The following is a 20,209-nucleotide window of genomic DNA, read 5'->3' on the forward strand; positions in this document are numbered from 1 at the left end:
AATAATCAGGGACATTAATCTACTGACTTGTTTGATCTATCGTTCACCTGGTGCCGATATGTCAATACTGCACTATTTAGAAAACTGTCTCGACTCTCATGCTATCTCACACAACACTGTTTATTTAATACTGGGTGACTTCAACTGCCATAACACTAAATGGTTTTCTGCTGACACCGATGATTGCCATGCAAAAACTATGAATGAATTTTGTGACATTTATGCTTTTTCACAGATTGTTAGTTCAGCCACACGTTTTCCAGACGGCATAACTGGGCAGCCCGCTTTATTGGATATTGTTTTGACCTCAAATCCTGATTTATTTTCGACACCAGTCGTTGACCCACCTGTTGGTGCCTCTGACCATGCAGTTGTTACCACATCAATTCACAGCTTGCTAACTGATGCTGACTCTCTCCTACATAAAACTGAAACTGTCAGTGAGATCTACCCAAATTTTTCAGCTGTCTGTGACTGGTCAGTAATCATAGATGCAGTGGCTGGTACTGACTGGAACTACTTTTATCAAATAACCAACCCTTCCACAGCGTGCACTTATTTGACTGACTGTATCCAGACTATTATTTCTGACTTTGCTCCAACAAAACATTGCCTACCAGCGGGCAAATACAACTTGCCTTACCAAACATCTGAGTTTATTCACTTGCGCACTTTAAAACATACAGCGTGGAGACAGTAGGCACGTTTACATGGACCACGTATAAGCGGATTGTACGTGGAGCAGATTGTAAAATGTGTCATGTAAACGACAGAGTGGATCGCTTCACTCGGAGCGGATTGTAATTTGGAGCCGATTGTATGAGGTGGTCTACGCCGATCGACAATCCGCTCCGTGTCCCTTATAAACGAGTCTGACAGCGGAGCGGATTGTACTGGGGGAGTGTTTGTTCTGCGCATGCATGTAGTGACATGTGACGTGCCAGTAAACAGGAAGCAGCACAGTCAAAAAACCAGCAGAGGACGCCACGGTGGTTGAAAAACACTTTTTTAGTAAAAAACCCCGACAGAAAAAACATTGGAGAGGCGAGATGGAACCAAATCGCGCAATAGCGAGTTGTATAAAGAGCTGTATAGCAGAATACAAGCAATCGCCGGCTGGTGTTATGGATTAACTGGTTCCCGTGTTAACGAATGACGGCGGAGGTCTGTGTAAACACAGGCTGATTACAGCAGTTGTTAAAGTAAGACTCACAAATTACTTTAAACGTATACACTCACTGTAACTGTCGATAACCGACGTTCGCCAGAACGACTACATTTTTCAATCATGTATTGGTCACAAGTTAACACGGGCACCAGTTAATTCGAAACATCAACACGCGGAGCAGAGCTCACAACGAGACGTGCCGCTCAGTGCAGCGGTGCAGCAGCCAGGGGAGCAGCCGCTCCTCCAGCAGCGTTTCATGGACTTTTGGGACATTATTTGAGCAGATATCAGCAGATAAAAACACTCTGCTCTGCGCTGAGGACTGCTGCTGCGGAGCTAAAGACCTACAAGTTCCTCGTGAGACTTTGTGCGCCTGTCACAGGACGCTGTATAATCCGCTTCACCCAGGGTCCTTGTAAACGAGGATTCATCGTGGATCGCTTTGTATGCCGTACATGTATACACTCCGTTTAATACGATTGTTTACAATCGGATTGAAAAAAACACCCATGTAAACTGGGCCACTTTAAACAATCAAACCCAGTCTGATCTCACACGATTTCGTCTCGCTCGTGACAGACTCTCTTCTGAAATTAAACATTAAATCTGAATTATCGTCATCAAGCTCAGTTAATTGTTGATTCTCCATCTACAAGACAGTACTGGAAATTAGCAAAGCGATTGTATCTTTTCATCAGCCCCTGATCGTATTCCAGATTTACAACTTAACGGCATAGTTGCACACACTACAGTCGAAAAAGCAAATCTGCTGAACAATTATTACACAGGCCAAGCAGTTACCAACCGATTATATTGTTCAGAGCCTCAAGCTGACCATGTTCCTTTCCTTACCTATATAAACTTCAGCGAAGCCACTGTACAGTCTAAATTAGCTTCACTCGATATCAACAAGGCTCAAGGTCCTGATGCCATTCCTAATATTTTTTTGAAGAAATGCTCTCTCGTTCTCGCTCGACCACTGGCACTTCTGTTTTCTCTCTCGTTGCAGTCGGGAATTCTACCAAGGGTGTGGAAATCCACTGTAGTTGTACCCATCTACGTGCGTAAAGGTGACTCCTCGCACCCTGGAAATTACAGACCAATATCTCTTACATCTTGTGTTGTTAAAATAATGAAAGATATTATTAATGAAAATATTTCTGATCACCTGGTAAGAAATAATCTTATTCATCCTTCTCAATTTGGATTCTTGAAAGGCCACTCTGCCACAGATCCAGTAGCCTCTGTCTGTCATCACTGGGCCTCAGTACGTGAACAAAATCTCTCAACAGCGGCTGCATTTCTCGATCTCGCTAACGCATTTGGTAGTGTTCCTCATAACGCACTGCTATCACTATTGCCTTCGTTTGGCATTCGTGGTAATCTTTATGCGTGGCTCTCTGACTATTCACATGACAGAACACAACGGACTCGCATTGACGGACAACTCTCTGCCCCATCTCCCATCACCTCTGGTGTTCCACAGGGAAGCGTTTTAGCCCCCACATTATTTCTGATCTTTATTAATAATTTGCTTATGACTGTTGACCGTCTTGCAACTGATCTTCGAGAAATGGGCAGAAAAATTTATATTTGTTCTGCTGCATATGCAGATGACACTTTGTTTTCCGTATCCCACGAAGACCCAATGACTGCTGCTACACACCTGAACATTGTTTCAACACATGTCTCACGCTGGGCTGCTAGTTGGGGAATGATGTTTAACTCTTCTAAAACAATAACTTTGTTCATCTCAAAGTGTTGCCCACAGCTAAGACCAAAGGGCATTTCCTTCATGAATGCCTTTATACCTTTCTGTAAATCCTGCACATACCTAGGAGTGGTCCTGTCTGATGATCTGAAGTTCGGGGAGCATATACGTCATATTTGTGTAAGAGTTAATAAAGAACTTTTTGTCTTGAAAGCCCTAAGCCAATATATCCCTCATGAAGTCCACCTTCTAACAAGGTTATATAAGGCTATTATTCTGCCTCATCTTTTGTATGGTTCTATTGTGTTTGCTGGAGTTGGCCAGGTTCTATCTGAAACTTTAGAGCGCCTTCAGCGCAGAGCTATTAGACCTATTCTTCACATTCCTGTTCGGGAATCTGTCTCAGAAGAAGCCTATAGCGTTCTTTCACTGGACAAGTTGAGATTTAGACGGAACTTTGGTGTGGCTTGTCTCGCCTACAAACTGTTAACTAAGAATGCTTCATGGGCCATGTTGAACTTTGCTCCTGTTCTGCAACAGAACACTTATGATCTCAGGAGACATTATTATGAACTTGATTGTCAATTCTGTCATACTGGTGCCAGTTCTGAGCTTTACCGAAGGTCTCCGTTTTCTCTCTGTGTTGCAATATTGAACATTTTGCCAACAAACTTTGTTGTGCACCATACTACCTTAGGTGCTTTCAAGAGGTACTTGTCAAACTTTCGTGACAATGTCCAATTTTGTTCATTTCCTCTGTAGTCACTGTAATGACTAGGCCAACGGCTACATGCCACGGCCAATATCAATATAAAACTGTCAACAACAACAACAACAACTGTGTTGGACAAGCTCTGGGGGGTGGAAAAACGGACGCCATTATTCCTTTTTTCTGAGGGACTGAGCTGGCCACATGGTCACTGTGGGGGTCGCCTTTGTGTCTCCTTTGTGAAGAGGCCTCAACAAGATACATGACTTCTGTCATGTATGCTTTAGTCCATCAGATTCATGCTTCACCATCCATGAGTTTCCAACAGGTGACAGACATTATCAAGATACTTTTTAAAACTGGCATCATTACTGAAATGTATATCGTGATATTTATCAAAATGGGGAAAATTATTGCAATAATATTTATTGCCATATCATGCAGCCCTAGCTATACACCTATACTTTAACCCCTAAAACAGCCACATCAGAAATGCAAGTGGCAGGTTCTAGTGAAATATCAGATAAACCAGAGAAGCGAAAGAGCTATGTCAGTGAAACAAGCTCTGGAAAGAAGAGATTTGTCTCCTGACTGACAGATTAATCATTCAAGACTGAATTCTGCTTTGCACACGGATCTGATGCCGTAAATCACAACATGCATTTTGAAAAAAGTCCTTCGAGCTTTATGCTAACTTGTATGGGAAAACCCATTGACATGCTAACAGTGAGCACAATAGGTGTGGAACTTGCTGGAACAAATTAAACTGAAACATAATTCCACTAACTGAAGGCAAAACACAAACGCTTATTATTTCAATACTAACAGGCAGATATTTCACTGAAAGATGAACAATAATGAAAAACCCTGAAAACTCTGCCATGATCCTACAAAACACAAATCCAGACACAGCATTATCTACTGTTATTAATGTTCTTTTGTTGATAAAATATAAATTACACTGTAGTAAATAGAAGAAAAAAAATCCCTCCGTCAGCTGTTTTAAAACATCAGTTTGATCCTTATTTTTTGTCTCTTAAAGGGGAACGGTTGTTTTTACAATCTGGACCTTATTTCACATTCGTCACAACAACATTTACTCACCCGTTTGACTTTCGTGTGATTTGCAGTTGGTTCGGAGATAATTAGATCCTCCCATATCCATATAACGGCAGCGGGCGGGGCACCGACATGCAGCCATTACAGACGCTCTTTTCTCTTATGTTTGTTGTGGGGTGGTAGATACATGTACATTTATTAAGTCAGCATCACTTAGCGCTATTGGGAAGTCTGTAAACCGACTAGATTGAGCAACTCTCCGGGAGCGCTGAAGCGATGATGTCATCACACTGCGCCGTGGCGCACATTCATTCTGTTTGTTTACATGGAAGTAGTGTCTCTGCTCTGCAGTCAGACCACGGCATCTCCATCGGCTTTTTTAGGCAGTCGGTTTATTTTCAGCTGGTTGTAACTTTGGTACAATGGTTCCAGTGTGCATATATCCTGGCTGTGAAAGTACCAGCTGGACGTCACTGAGCTCACAGGCTCCCACTGCGTGACCGGGATTTATTGAAGCTATGGCTAATAGCGCTCAACACGGACCCCAGCATCAAAGTTCAAACTTAACCATATTTGGATTATCGGGTGTGTAGTGCCCACTTCACATCGGAGGACTTCTTCCCAGTTCAGGAAAGAAACGAAGGCCAGAAGATCCAGAGAATGAACCTCAAAAAGAATGCCATTCCAGCGGCTGCAGGAGGAGAACAGGTCGAGGTAACGTGATGCTAATAATATTCGTTTTTTTCTTTACTAATGTCTAGAGGCTGGATGTTTACTGTTTAGTTCATTTGAGCAACAACAAAGGATGATACAAGTATATCTGTCAATGACAAGAGTTGTACATAAACAGTAAAATATTCTGTACACTGTTGCTCAAAAGGAGTAGGAACAAGTTTACAACATTCTAGCCAACTCTAGACATTAGTAAAGAAAAAAATGAATAGCATTAGCATCACGTTACCTCGACCTGTCCTCCTCCTGCAGCCGCTGGATGGCATTCTTTTTGAGGTTCATTCTCTGGATCTTCTGGCCTTCATTTCATTCCTGAACTGGGAAGAAGTCCTCCGATTTGAAGTGGGCACTACACACCCGATAATCCAAATGTGGTTAAGTTTGAACTTTGATGCTGGGGTCCGTGTTGAGCGCTATTAGCCATAGCTTCAATAAATCCCGGTCACGCAGTGGGAGCCTGTGAGCTCAGTGACGTCCAGCTGGTCATTTTACTTTCACAGCCAGGATATATGCACACTGGAACCATTGTACCAAAGTTACAACCAGCTGAAAATAAACTCTGACTGACTAAAAAAGCCGATGGAGATGCCGTGGTCTGACTGCAGAGCAGAGACACTACTTCCATGTAAACAAACAGAATAAATGTGCGCCATGGCGCAGTGTGATGACATCATCGCTTCAGCGCTCCCGGAGAGTTGCTCAATCTAGTCGGTTTACAGACTTCCCAATAGCGCTAAGTGATGCTGACTTAATAAATTTACATGTATCTACCACCCCACAACAAACATAAGAGAAAAGAGCGTCTGTAACGGCTGCATGTCGGCGCCCCGCCCGCTGCTGTTATATGGATATGGGAGGATCTAATTATCTCCGAACCAACTGCAAATCACACGAAAGTCAAACGGGTGAGTAAATGTTGTTGTGACGAATGTGAAATAAGGTCCAGATTGTGAAAACGACCGTTCCCCTTTAAAAGGATGTCTGGTACTGCCTCCAAAAAAAAATAAGCAGAGATGTTTTCTTTTTATTATTATTATTTCAGCATGTCAGGCCCACATGAGTGTACATTTAGACTGATGTGGACTTGTGTTGGTTGTTTGCTCCTCCCTCCTGTGTTTCGTATCTTTTTGCTGGGGTTCTTGTCTTGATTGTCTGAGTGATTGCCTAAAGTTTGTATTTGTGTTGTTTTGGGGGTCAGATTTGGGGTCAAACACGCGGTACGTGTAATAATAATATCTTTCAATTCAATTCAATTCAATTTTATTTATATAGCACATTTAAAAAACAACTTCCGTTGACCAAAGTGCTGCACAGCAATACAGAAGTAAAAGAAAAGGATAATATAACTAAATAAAATAACAGGCTCAGCTAAACATAACAAAAAAACACAGATAAGACAATTAAGACACCAAGAATATACTCCGGTTTTGCTAGTGTTTAAAAGCCTTCGAGAAGAGGTGTGTTTTTAGTCTGGATTTAAACTTTCCCACAGAGTCGGAGGACCTGACATCTAGGGGGAGGCTGTTCCAGAGGGTGGGCGCTGCTACAGAGAAGGCTCTGTCACCCCTGGTTTTGAGCCTGGCTTTCGGGACAACCAACCGGAGCTGGTCAGCTGACCTCAAGTCTCTGGTCGGCATGTAGGGCTGCAACATATCAGTCAGGTATGGGGGGCCCAAGGAGTGAAAACACTTAAAAGTGATTAATAAAACTTTAAATTCCACTCGGAAGCGGACAGGCAGCCAGTGTAAAGTGCACAGCACAGGGGTGATGTGCTTCCGCTTTTTTGTTTTAGTCAGGAGCCGGGCAGCAGCATTCTGTACACTTTGCAGGCGCTGCAGGGCGCCCTGGTCCAGCCCAACATACAACGCATTACAATAATCCAAACGAGAAGTTATAAAAGCATGGATCACTCTTTCAAAATCAGCCAGGGGAAGATAAGATCTGATTTTGGCCAGAGTCCTCAAATGGAAAAAGCTGGTCTTGATGACAGAACTGATGTGTTTGTCAAACTTAAACAACGGGTCGACCATCACCCCCAGGTTTCTCACAAAAGGACGGCAGAAGGAGGACAGAGGACCAATAGCACTGTCTTGTCCTTGCAGGGGATTATTGGGACCAAACACCAAAATCTCAGTTTTGTCCTTATTTAGGTTCAGGAAGTCGGCACTCATCCATGTCTGGACGTCGCTGAGACAGTCCTGCAGTGTTTTTACTGCAGACTGACAGTTACTGGACGTAACAGGTAAATAAACCTGGATGTCGTCTGCAAAGCAATGAAAGCAGACTTTATGTTTTTTGGAGATAAAACCCAAAGGGAGCATGTATAGAGCAAACAGGACAGGTGCTAGTATTGAACCCTGGGGAACGCCATAATTCAGGGAAGACACAGAGGATGAGTATTGGCCCAGATTTACAGAGAAGCTTCGATCAGAGAGATAGGATCGAAACCAGTTTAGTGCTGAACCCTTGATGCCTCCATGTGTCTTCAGGCGGGACAGGAGGATGCTGTGATCCACAGTATCAAAAGCGGCGGACAAGTCTAAAAGCAGAAGGACAGCAGATTTTCCTGCGTCAACAGTTAAAAGAAGGTCGTTAAAAACTTTTAAAAGGGCAGTTTCAGTGCTGTGTCGCAGTTTGAACCCTGATTGGAACTTTTCTCCAATTTTGTTTAAATCAAGGTAAGTCTGCAGTTGGTTATAGGCAGCTTTCTCCAAAACTTTGAATACAAAGGGCAGCTTTGAGATAGGTCTAAAGTTAGACAACACATTTGGATCCAGGTTCATCTTTTTGATGAGTGGCTGTATAACAGCATGTTTCAGTGATGACGGAAAACATCCAGACATTAAAGAGACATTCACCATTTGCAGAATACAAGGACTAATGCAATCAAACACATCCTTAAACAAGCGACTTGGGACGATGTCCAGAGGACAAGAAGAGGGTTTCAGCTGCTGAACTATTTTAGTCAGTTCAGTTAGAGACACAGGTTCAAAACAGTCAAAGCTGGAATGACAGACTGATGGAGCCTAAAAAGTTTCTAAAAAGAAACTAACGAAAAACAACAGAGACCTTGCCCTCCGTGCTTGGTCCCTAATAACATTAAAGCCGCAAGTGGCATTGGTCGGGACCGAGCCTCCTTGCCGGCCCGCGACTGAGACGTCCACCCACTAACATGGGAGTTGTTAGCATCTCCCATCCACTAACATGTCGCTGTTAGCATCTGTCATCCACTAACATGGAGCTGTTAGCATCTGTCATCCTCTAACATGGAGTTGTTAGCATGTACCATTCACTGACATGGAGCTGTTAGCATCTGTCATCCACAAACATGGAGTTGTTAGCATGTCCCATCCACTAACATGGAGCTGTTAGCATCTGTCACTAGCATGGAGTTGTTAGCATGTCCCATCCACTAACATAGAGCTGTTAGCATCTGTCATCCACTAACATGTCGCTGTTAGCATCTGTCATCCACTAACATGGAGTTGTTAGCATCTGTCATCCACTAACATGGAGTTGTTAGCATGTCACATCCACTAACATAGAGCTGTTGGCATCTGTCATCCACTAACATGGAGCTGTTGGCATCTGTCATCTACTAACATATAGCTGTTAGCTTCTCCCATCCACTAACATGGAGCTGTTAGCATCTGCCATCCACTAACATGTCGCTGTTAGCATGTCCCATCCACTAACATGGAGTTGTTAGCATGTCCCATCCACTAACATAGAGCTGTTAGCATCTCTGATCCACTAACATGGAGCTGTTAGCTTCTCCCATCCAGTAACATGTAGCTGTTAGCATTTGTCATCCATTAACATGTAGCTGTTAGCATTTGTCATCCACTAACATGGAGTTGTTAGCAATTCCCATCAACTAACATGTAGCTGTTAGCATCAGTCATTCACTAACATGGAGTTGTTAGCATTTCCCATCCACTAACATGGAGCTGTTAGCTTCTCCCATTTGCTTTTGAGAGTCACTGAATGAAGGCACTGAGGCTGTGTTCGAAACCGCATACTGCCTACTACATCCTTCCATACTCATACTATCCATCCTGCATCCTGCATACTCAGTCCATCAAATAGTATGCAAAGCGTTTACACTACAGCATACTACATAATAACCCACAATGCATTGCACTCCTCCCCGAGCCGAAATCGACCTGCTAAAGCTGATTTCACTTTAGCTCTAAACTCTTCAAATGTAGAACTTCATCGAGATTTTTTTTTAAAATTAGGCGACAAAGTGGTGGTTTAGAGGCCGATGTTGTTTATTTGTCCGAATACCAGCCGTTTATGATTTCGTTCGGACGAATTCGGCGAAATGTGAGCCAGCCGCAGTGAGCGGCTCCAGCACGGAAGTGTCAGAGAAGCAGAGAAGCAGGAGAGAAGCAGAGCACACACCAACCCCGGACCCGCCACGGGGGCCCCCCGCCCGGCACGGCGCTCAGCGCCGTGGCCGTGGCGGTCGGGTCCCCCGACCCGGCGGCCCAACCTCCAGGCCCGGTTGGGCTTTGGCGGCGGGCGACCATGGATCACGCCGCCGGCCGCCCCCGCCTCTCCGACCGGCTCCCCGCCGAACCGCTCGGCAGCGGGACTGAGACGGGCGGTCCTACGGAGCGGGCCCGCCCTGGGCGTCGCACCGAGTCGGTTCCGGAGGTCCGGCGGCGGACCCCCGGGCCCCCCGGTGCGGCGCGGCACCCCAGCGGTGGGCCCGCCGGCGAGCGCAGAGCTTCTCACACCCTCCGGGGCCGGACCCAGATCGCGGGGCCAGCCCCCCCACCACACCCGCCGGCCGCCAGGCGGCGCAAGCTCTGTCTGGCGCAACCGCTGTCCGTCGCGTTGCATCTTGGCTAATTTCAGTATGAGTAGTGAACACACGATGTATACTCAACATTTCTGGCGAATGCAGTATGCATCCGGGAACTTCTCGCATACTCAAAATCGCATACTGCCAGTGTAAACACACTGCATACTCAATAAGTTAGTTGTGAGTAGTGAGTAGTAGGTAAGTATGCGGTTTCGAACACAGCCTCTGAGAGTCAAGAGTTTGATTGACAGCTGCTGTCAGCTGTGTAACTGCACCGTATGCCCATATATGGTCATGTCTGTTAGAGTGGAGAGAGGAGAAAATTAAAGTTTCTGTTTGGGAAACAACTGATCCTTGTTCCTTTCCTGTTTGGCAAAACTGAACATAAAATATCACTTATCATCATTTGATAAGAAATTTAGTTGTCTTTCATTTGGTGAGGCTTTCAGAGCAGTCAGACTTTGTTTGGACCGTAGAGGCCTCAGCTTGTGAGAAACGCGAGATTTTTCCCCATCCGGCTCCATTATAACTGAGAGCAAAAAAATGCAGAGCGCACACCTTTTCATACCTGTGAAAACGTACATATAACATGAAATTTTTAACACTTACGTTACATCATCTTGTTCGGATGAACCTGCTTACGCTTCACGTGTGCTCAGTGTGTTGAAAGGAGTCACGGTTTACCCGCAGTTGCCACTTGAAATGTAGATATTGATGAGATGAACGTGTGAGCGTTGGTTTGATCTCTCTACGACATTCCTACGGACCGTAGCGAGAATTTTAATGTTTCTAGGTGGCGCTAGAGAGCAGATGGGGTTGATTTTTCCATTTTATAAAATTTTTCGCCGGTCATGATGTGCGTGCCAAATTTGGTGAGTTTTCGTGCATGTTTAGGGGGTCAAATTTGGGGTCAAAGGTGGGGGGGTGCATAATAATATCTAAGAAACAAACGAATAACAATAGAGACCTTGCCCTCCGGGCATGGTTGCCGAAGGCCACCATGCCCGGAGGGCTCGGTCCCTAAATAAATCATGTCTGCAGCATCGCTATTCAGACCAGTTTAGTCATTCATTGAACATTGTTTCTTATATACAGGTTATATACAGCCAATCATGTCAACCAAAAATTGTTAAATTAACCAAATCAATCATGTGTCTATTCTAAATTATTAATTGATGTGTCCTTTAACTTCTCCCGAACAGCGCAAGTTCATGTTTCTTCAGCCCCGCTTCTCAACGGCTTGTGGTCGCTAGGCAACCAGTACTAACTATTAGCCGTTTGTAGCACATCCCGTCAGTCGATCAAGAAACATTAATAAACAATATTACAGAACATGCGACCGAAATCATGAAATCAAACAAAACATATTCATCTATCAATCACACAGTTCTAACTCTCCCTTCTTACCTGTAAAGAGCAAGAAGATGTGTTTTAACACCTCAGTTCACGTTCGCTGTGACACGCTCTGGAGGACTAGGCAGAAGAGCTGAGAAAGAGGAAAGAAAGACTGGAGCTCCAAACTGAAATGGCTGCGTCGGCTGCTAAGTTAGCAGTATTAACAGTTTCCAGCCACAAAACACTCTCAAAGGCACAATCTGACGGAATGGAGTCATATTTTGAAAAAGGAGCAAGACCAAAGGAACCAGCCACAGCTCTTAACCCACAAGCAGAGGAATGTCAACCTGCCTATGCGAACCCTCAGCCACAGCCACCTCAGCAACAAACGCAACCTGCATATTGGAATGCAGCACAAGATCAATGTTCAGTCAATGCAGTAAAACAAGGTATGAAAAGACCTCAAGCAACCTCGTTGTGGATCCTCCGTTACTGCAAAACATCGCTCCAGCTCCACCACTTCAGGGATATGGCGAAACATCAACACTCTGCAACCTGCTGCAAAGGCAAAAGGAAATATAAGAACTGCTCATCCAACACACACTGATTTCTTTCATTCACCACCAGGGGGAGCAGTATAAGGGCATAAACAAGGCACTCAGGTGATTGGGTGCAGGTGTGCATAGAGGGACAGGAAACAGTTTTTCACCATGTCCAAGCGGCGTGTGGAGGGTGTTCGTGCTGTATGGATCATGAAATTCTTGACACATGGAAAATAAATGGGTCACAGCACCCACCGTGGAGAGAGTGTGGACCCTTTGAAGTGCCGTGCGGGCACGCGTCCAAAACGATTCTCCCTCTACACCCTCAAGGAACTCAGTGTAGCAGCCCTATAGGGAAGGGAGAGGGCTCTACAATCAACATGTAAGTTAAAATCACCACTTATTAAAATTCTACTATATTTAGAATGAATTATTGTTAAAAGTTCTGAAAATTCACTGATAAAAAGACTAGAGTACTGAGGGGGTCTGTACACTGTTAAATACAGGATCGGGGGACTGCTAAAAACAAAGGCGTGGTGCTCGAAGGAGCTAAAACTATTAAAGGCCACTGCACACACGCTAAATGAATTTTTTAAAATGGAAGCACCCCTCTTACCCTGTCTGGTTGAATATAAAAGGTTAAAACTGGGTGGGGAAGCCTCAGTGAGGATAAGAGGAGCATCAGTGCCGCCGTGTCTCAGTTAAAAGCAGACTGTCTAAGTTATTGTCCAAAATGAGATCATTAATAATAAAAGATTTGTTTAAGAGAGAGCCACATTCAGCAGCGCCATGTTAATGGTGGTGGGGGCTGGATGTGGCTCTCGGTGGAGTTTCACTGATAAAAGAGTCTTTTGTTGTTTAAAAACAGTCCGGGGGACATGGTGTCTGGAGGAGGAGAGGACTGGGACGCTGTGGACAGTGTGTGGTGTGTCCGGAGGCAGTGAGGGTGTGTGAGGGGTGTGTGTGGCATGTCCAGGGGCAGTGAAGGTGTGTGAGGGGTGTGTGTGGTGTGTGGTGGATGGGGGGGCCTCCAGGTAGTCAGTCAGCGGGGGGTGTGGACTGTGTGCTGAATGTTACCTGCTAAAATGGAGCTGCCCAGCGGCTCGGGTGAAGTCCGTCCTGGTGATAAAAAGCTGGGCGGTTCCAGAAAAGATTAAAATTGTCAATGAAATAAAAGCTGGAGGCTGAGCAGGAGCGCTGGAGAGCCAGGTGTTGAGGCTGAGCAGTCTGGAGGCTGAGCAGGAGCGCTGGAGAGCCAGGTGTCGAGGCTGAGCAGTCTGGAGGCTGAGCAGGAGCGCTGGAGAGCCAGGTGTCGAGGCTGAGCAGTCTGGAGGCTGAGCAGGAGTGCTGGAGAGCCAGGTGTTGTGGCTGAGCAGTCTGGAGAAGCTCAGCGCCCCAGGAGAAGGTCGGCAAAGGTCCAGAGATAAAAACCGACCTCCCGCAGCTCTCCAACAGGTTAGAAAGGTCTTTAAAATCCTGCTTGGTGACTCCGACTGCCGCCGGGCCGTGTCGTTAGTGCCGACGTGGACGACGACCCGGCGGACAGTGGAGGGGAGGGACTGCAGGAGCTCCGGCAGTCCGTGGAGGATCGTGGGGACAGCAGCGCCAGGAACACGCCGCGTGATGGCGTTAAAAAAGTGAATATTCCTGATGCTACTGTCCCCAACCAGGAGTGACGTGGGGGAGAAGAGGGGACGGGGCGGCTGCGGGGAGACGACGTGGGTGTCCGGGGCTGGGGAGCGCTCCACCTGCGCAGCGGCGCCGCCGGCAGCAACCTCGCTGCTGGAGCGGTGGTCCTGGTCCTGGTCTTGGTTCCAGTTCTCCCCGGAGCGGTGGTCCCGGTTCTCCCCGCGGCGGTGGTGGCTCCCGGAGTGCCTCCTCACCGCCTCCCTGATCAGCCCCAGGCGGGCAGCGGAGGCCGCGGTCCGGGGCAATCGCCGCCGCTCCGGGACCGGCGGGGAGCGGTCCGGCTCCAGGGCCGCGGCGGAGTGTTCCGGGGCTGCAGGGGAGGGATCCGTCTCCGGGGCCGGGATGGAGTGGGCCGGGACCGCAGCGGAGAGAGCCGTCTCCGGGGCTGAGGTGTTATGATCCAGGGCCGTGGCGGAGCGACGACGTGGCCTGGTGGTGTCTGGCGGCGTGACTTCCTGGTTGTTGTTGTAGCGGGGAGCGGCGGACCCGCCAGAGGGCGCGGAGGCAGCAGCGGCCGCAGCAGACCGCGGACCCTCACCACCCGCCGGGCTGTCGTTGTCGTACTGCGCCAGGGCATGGAAGCGGTTAGAGAGGGGTACTGGGGGCGAAGCCACGGTGGGCTAAGGCTTGTGGCCCCGCACCACCACCTCCGCCCAGGAGCGCTGATGGTCTGGTGTCGAGCAGGAGGAGCCAGGGAGCTGGAGCGGTGCTGTTCCTGAAGGACGAGATGATCATGGATTGTCCTTCGGCCAGCGTCCGGGCCTGCTCCAGCAGATCGTCTTTTTCCCTGAGCTCCTCTGACAGCCGGCGGATGTCCTCCCGCAGGTCGGTGACGATCCTGTCCGCCTTCACGACCAGGGGGTGCAGGCGAGGTCGGCGGTGCAAAGCTGCGGCCATGTTGGGCTGGCGGCACGGCCTCGCTGTACCACACCGGTACCACGGGCACACGCCTCTGTCCCTGGTGCCCGGGTACGCTACCGGTGGAACCGTGCCGCCGTCTTGCTGCCTCGCCGCTCCTAGTTTACCGCTACCGGCGCGCCACTCGTTAGCCGCCGCTCTGTACAGAGCAGGAAGCGTCCGCGCTCCTGCGCCGTCTCAGTGCTGCTCCTGCGCCCTCTGTGAAGTGAAGGTCGTCTCCTTCACTTTTTGTGACGTTGAACGTGTTATAATGGAGGACTACATGGAGCCAAAGTAGCGGTGAGCTGCCTCTGCTTCATGCAGTGGCTCCGCCCCCCATTAGGGGGAGCTAGTGAGCTGGACAGAGTGTCAGCCTGCAGCAGTGTGAGAAGAAGACTGAGCAGTGTGGCTGCTCTTTGTTTTTCTAAGGTTCATTTCAAACAGCGCATCAAAAATATCTGCCTGTAAGTACTCGAGTATACTTAGTTGATGTTCAGTTCAATTCAGCTTTATTTATAAAGTGCCAATTACAACATGGTCATTTCTAGACACTTTTACAGAGAAACCCAACAGATCCACATGAGCAGCTTAAGCCACTGTGGAAAGGAAAAACTCCCTTTTAACAGGAAGAAACCTTTGCAGAACCAGGCTCAGAGGAGAACCCTGCAGAACCAGGCTCAGAGGAGGAGAACCCTGCAGAACCAGGCTCAGAGGAGAACCCTGCAGAACCAGGCTCAGAGGAGGAGAACCCTGCAGAACCAGACTCAGAGGAGAACCCTGCAGAACCAGGCTCAGAGGAGAACCCTGCAGAACCAGGCTCAGAGGAGGAGAACCCTGCAGAACCAGACTCAGAGGAGGAGAACCCTGCAGAACCAGGCTCAGAGGAGAACCCTGCAGAACCAGGCTCAGAGGAGGAGAACCCTGCAGAACCAGACTCAGAGGAGAACCCTGCAGAACCAGGCTCAGAGGAGAACCCTGCAGAACCAGGCTCAGAGGAGAACCCTGCAGAACCAGGCTCAGAGGAGGAGAACCCTGCAGAACCAGACTCAGAGGAGGAGAACCCTGCAGAACCAGGCTCAGAGGAGAACCCTGCAGAACCAGGCTCAGAGGAGGAGAACCCTGCAGAACCAGACTCAGAGGAGAACCCTGCAGAACCAGGCTCAGAGGAGAACCCTGCAGAACCAGGCTCAGAGGAGGAGAACCCTGCAGAACCAGGCTCAGAGGAGGAGAACCCTGCAGAACCAGGCTCAGAGGAGGAGAACCCTGCAGAACCAGGCTCAGAGGAGGAGAACCCTGCAGAACCAGGCTCAGAGGAGGAGAACCCTGCAGAACCAGGCTCAGAGGAGGAGAACCCTGCAGAACCAGGCTCAGAGGAGAACCCTGCAGAACCAGGCTCAGAGGAGGAGAACCCTGCAGAACCAGGCTCAGAGGTGGCGGTTTTCTGCTGTCCCGGTTGGGGTGAGGGGACAGAAAGAGAAGGAGATAGGACAGACAGGTTCTTGTATCTACATACAGTTCATATATAAACACAGGGTACAGAGGCGACAGGAGGAACAATCATCAGTGACATGTGGCAATACAATGAAATTACATCAAAACAACAGAAAGGATCAGAACTGGGAGCCGGTTCCACATGGTAGAACCCGGGGTTCAGTAAACCTTCCACCCACTGGGTCCGGGTTCCTCCATTAATCAGTGGAGCAGCTGTTTTGTTTGATGCTCAGTTAGAATCCACCCATTGGATCCAGGCTGTCTCAGTGGATCAGCTGATTGATGTTCTGTCTACGATCCCTCAAGCACGGCTCTAGTCCACCTCAGAGACAGCCTCTTGGTCCAGGGTTCTGGTGTTTTGACTTTTTGGTCTCCTACAGTGGAAAGAGAGAGAGAGGGGTGGGGGGGAGAGATAATTTTATTTCCATTGAAGTGGACACAGGTTCACAGATTTTTACAATAAATCCACGACTCATTTTCCCAACATCACCTTACAGAACAGTAACATACTAGTTAAGAGAGAGAGCGAGAGAGAGAGAGAGATGTTCAGGATAGAGGTGAAATTGATACTTGTCAGTTTGTCAGTTTGTTTTGAAGTTTCAACGCAGATGCTGATTCCGTTAGCATGTCAATAGCGTTTCCATTAATAGTTAGCATTGAGCTAGTGGCTTCGATTATAAATACTGACTTGTTTTGTTTTGTTTTTAGACAGTGATGTATGTTGTGATCCATCTTGTGTATTTGTTCACTTATATGTATATCTGGTTTGTTTCAGCTTTACAGTGTCTTGAGGAGATAGTAATAAACGCTCAGACCAGCTGAAATTTCATGCTTTCTTTCTGAAGAACTGTTCTCTACAGGCCAAACTGAATCCAACGTTCATTAAAATTATTCATGTTCTGTTGAATTGAACTTGATGGTTATAAAGTTATTTACATCATTAAAGCTCGTGTCCAGAGTTTTGAAAGAATGAGATTTTTTTTTAATCCAACGTCTGGAGGTTCCCCCTCCCACTGCTTTCATGAGCGACCAAGCCACGCCCCTTTAATTGTGCACGCGCATTATCCGTCGGGTGTAAATGAGGGCCTCCGAGTCTCCAAGACATCCTCCATGTTGAGCTGTTTACGGTGGATGTTCAGCAGACAGTGGATATATCCGAGGTGAGCGCGGCAGCTGCTGCGGAGCTAACTCTCTGCTGGGCGAGCGGCCGTGCTCTCTGGCTGCTCCACACGGTTATTGACAGCATGACAAAGCGGAAGCTTGAAATCTATTGGCTGAAGCTGACCAGCGCTTTTTCTGATAACATGGGGGTCTATGAGACGAAGGCGGGGCTCATAAATACATGTTTATATTGCTTTATGCTAATATTATATTGTAGTATCGAACCAGACCGACACATTTAAAGCTCGGGTAGGCGATGTTGTCCAAAAGCATTTTTTGTCATACTGAGTGAAATGCTCCTCGCCCCCTGGGAGAAGTCAATACATCATGTGAACGGAAAAAGGTGCAGAAAAAAATCTGACCACTGTCGCGGCCACAGGAGTGCAAAAACTCCGACCAATCGTATCGCGCGGACCGCTCTTCAGGAACCAATCAAATCCCTTCGCCGTTCTACCAGCCCCCTTCGTACATTTCAATGGCGTGCACTGGCCCTGATTCAGAGTGCGTTGCCAAGGCGCTCTCGGCGCTCGGCGCTCGCGGCTCACGTGAAAAATAGAAGGAAGCAGAGCGGCGCGCTGCGCTCCTATGCGCGTTGTGTGCAGCAGTCAGAAAGGTTAATGACATTGGAGGCGATCACAAACTCCGTGCGCGTGGCGCTTCAGCGTCCAGTGCATTCGCTCCCAACGGAGCTCCTCCAATGGGGTGGGAGCTGGGCGGAGCCTTGGGGAGATGCTACATTCGTGCTACATGCTAGTTTTCCAAGATCGCCGACCCGAGCTTTAAGTTCTGTTAAAAAATGATACAAACATTGGAAACGAACGGAAACTCCAGACACCAGCTTTTAATGCAGTTATTGAACCTTTGAGGCTACTTAATTGTTGCTTATTTTGAAAAAGAGAATATATTTTTTAATACTGCAATAATTTTTTTTTTAATCTTAAATCATGTGAAATATTGACCCTGTTGTGAGTTTTTGGGTTTACAATAATTGTACAATAAAAAAGTTCTTTTATGAGTAACCTTATTGTCTTCAACATATTTTTATTTTTATTTCACAAAATGATGCTTGAAAAATAGGGGTCGTCTTATAATCAGAGTCGTCTTATATTCCGGCCAATATGGTAATTGATAGTTTAGTGTACAACAAAAATAATCATTAGTTGCAGCCCTAAATGCAAACAAACTATCCAAAGATGCTTTGTTGTTATTAACTATCAGGTCAACTTGTTTCCTAAATGAAAATGAAAGCTAAATCCTCCTCAGGGCATCAGTCTACTGCGATCTGGAGATCTGGAACATTAGATGCTGTGGTAGTGGGGTGTGGCCAACCTCGGTGCAGGGCAGAGGGAGAGGACTCTGGGGAGAGTTAATTAGAGATTGGAGTCACCTGCAGGTGATAATTGCATCCCCCCTTCCCTCTGCGGGGCCAGCAGAAGCTTCAGGGAGATCATCTGGAGATGGGTCCCCGGGCGCTCCCCGCAGCTGCCCACTGCTCCATACGGAATGCTTCAGTGGCATCGATGGATGGGTTAAATGCAGAGAACAAAATTTCGTTGTACATTCACTGTATAATGACCAATAAAGTACCTTACCTTACCTTACCTTCAGGGGGCAGACAATGAGCAGTTTCATGGATAGACTGAGCAGACGTCAGGCTGGCAGCGGACACGGTGCATGGTTTTGGTGGCCGTCTTGACGGAAGTTGGGGAGGCTGTTCAAGGTGGTGTTTTTGTTAACTGGGGGTTCTGAAAGGGCACTTCAGTTGTACGTTTTTTGTTTTGTTGACCCACATACCCGGACAGAGGCTAAAACTGTGACTAGGTGTGTGCATCCTAATGCTGTAGCATGAGCTGTCAGAGACACATTAAAGTTATTCCTGTTAAACAACATGGCTCAAATCAGTTTTACATGACTGAAGTTTCATCTTTTTAACTATTTTGTTAAACGATGTGAATTTCTGATTGTTTTCAAATATCTCACATTGTAATAACTGCCTTGTGAACCAGCTCGGTTCATAGGAGGAGTTGAACTCTGCTGGTGATCTCTGGCTTAAATTTCTGTGACACTGCTTTCTTTCATGAAGTGCAAGGCATAGTGAACCCACGTAGTGTGCAGGTTTTTGTCTGATCTGCAGTCTTCTCACCATTGTTTAGTATCGGCTGGTAAGACTTGTGGGATCCAGGAGCGTTGGCTCTCTCCTCGTCTCCATCCATTGTTACATGAAGTGGCAGCTCCCATAGGGCCAGAGGGTCAAACTTTACAATATCACAGCACAGTGCCTCTTTGTGTTCTTCAAACTTTAAACTTTTAGTTTGTGCATCTTAAAATTTAACTTTTTCATTTTTTCATTCCACAAAATTGTGTGCCATGAAATTTTGGCCAAAACACAAAATTACTGCTGGAGCAGAGACCAGCTGATGCCCCGAAGCACTGCTGCCACAAGCAGATTATCTACCAAACGTCAATGTGTGTATTTTCTCACTTAATTGTGTTTTTACACCTTGTTCGTTTCTCTCCTTTCAGAGCTGCCAGCTGAACAAGGTGAGTGCACCATCTTTGATTTTCTCATTCTAAGCTGTCCTGACCGGAACTCCACAAAAATCTTAATTTCACCTTTACAGCCATTATTGCAAAGTGTTTCAAAACAGTTTCTCCTGTTTCTGACTTTTTTTTTAACCGGCTACATTCAAAGCTCTTCTGAAAAAGTGCCTCTTATGACACTTTAATTTTAGGCGTGTTCCATTTTGGCCAGGGATAGTTTCTATGGGTTTTTCCTACTGTTTTTGAATAAAAATGCCATTTTACAGACATTAAACAAACTTGAGCTTACATTAATGTCTTTGTCCATCAGTTGTCCATAAAATCCTTTTCAGTAAAAAAAAAAAAAGATGCACATTTTGGT

The 20,209-nt window shown here is 46.9% G+C and overlaps 1 protein-coding gene across 2 annotated transcripts in view; it reads left to right on the forward strand.

Annotated features, from left to right (window-relative positions):
- The window catches only part of LOC115385657 (sarcoplasmic/endoplasmic reticulum calcium ATPase 2), a 96,116-nt gene that overhangs the window by 10,705 nt on the left and 65,202 nt on the right, over positions 1 to 20,209 (forward strand). For both annotated transcript variants that reach the window (XM_030087731.1, XM_030087730.1), the window contains exon 3: positions 19,831 to 19,848. In XM_030087731.1, the coding sequence (XP_029943591.1) occupies positions 19,831 to 19,848 (18 nt within the window). The remainder of the gene's footprint in view (positions 1 to 19,830; positions 19,849 to 20,209) is intronic.

This window comes from Salarias fasciatus, unplaced genomic scaffold (genome assembly GCF_902148845.1).
Source record: "Salarias fasciatus unplaced genomic scaffold, fSalaFa1.1, whole genome shotgun sequence".
NCBI classification, from domain to species: Eukaryota; Metazoa; Chordata; class Actinopteri; order Blenniiformes; family Blenniidae; genus Salarias; species Salarias fasciatus.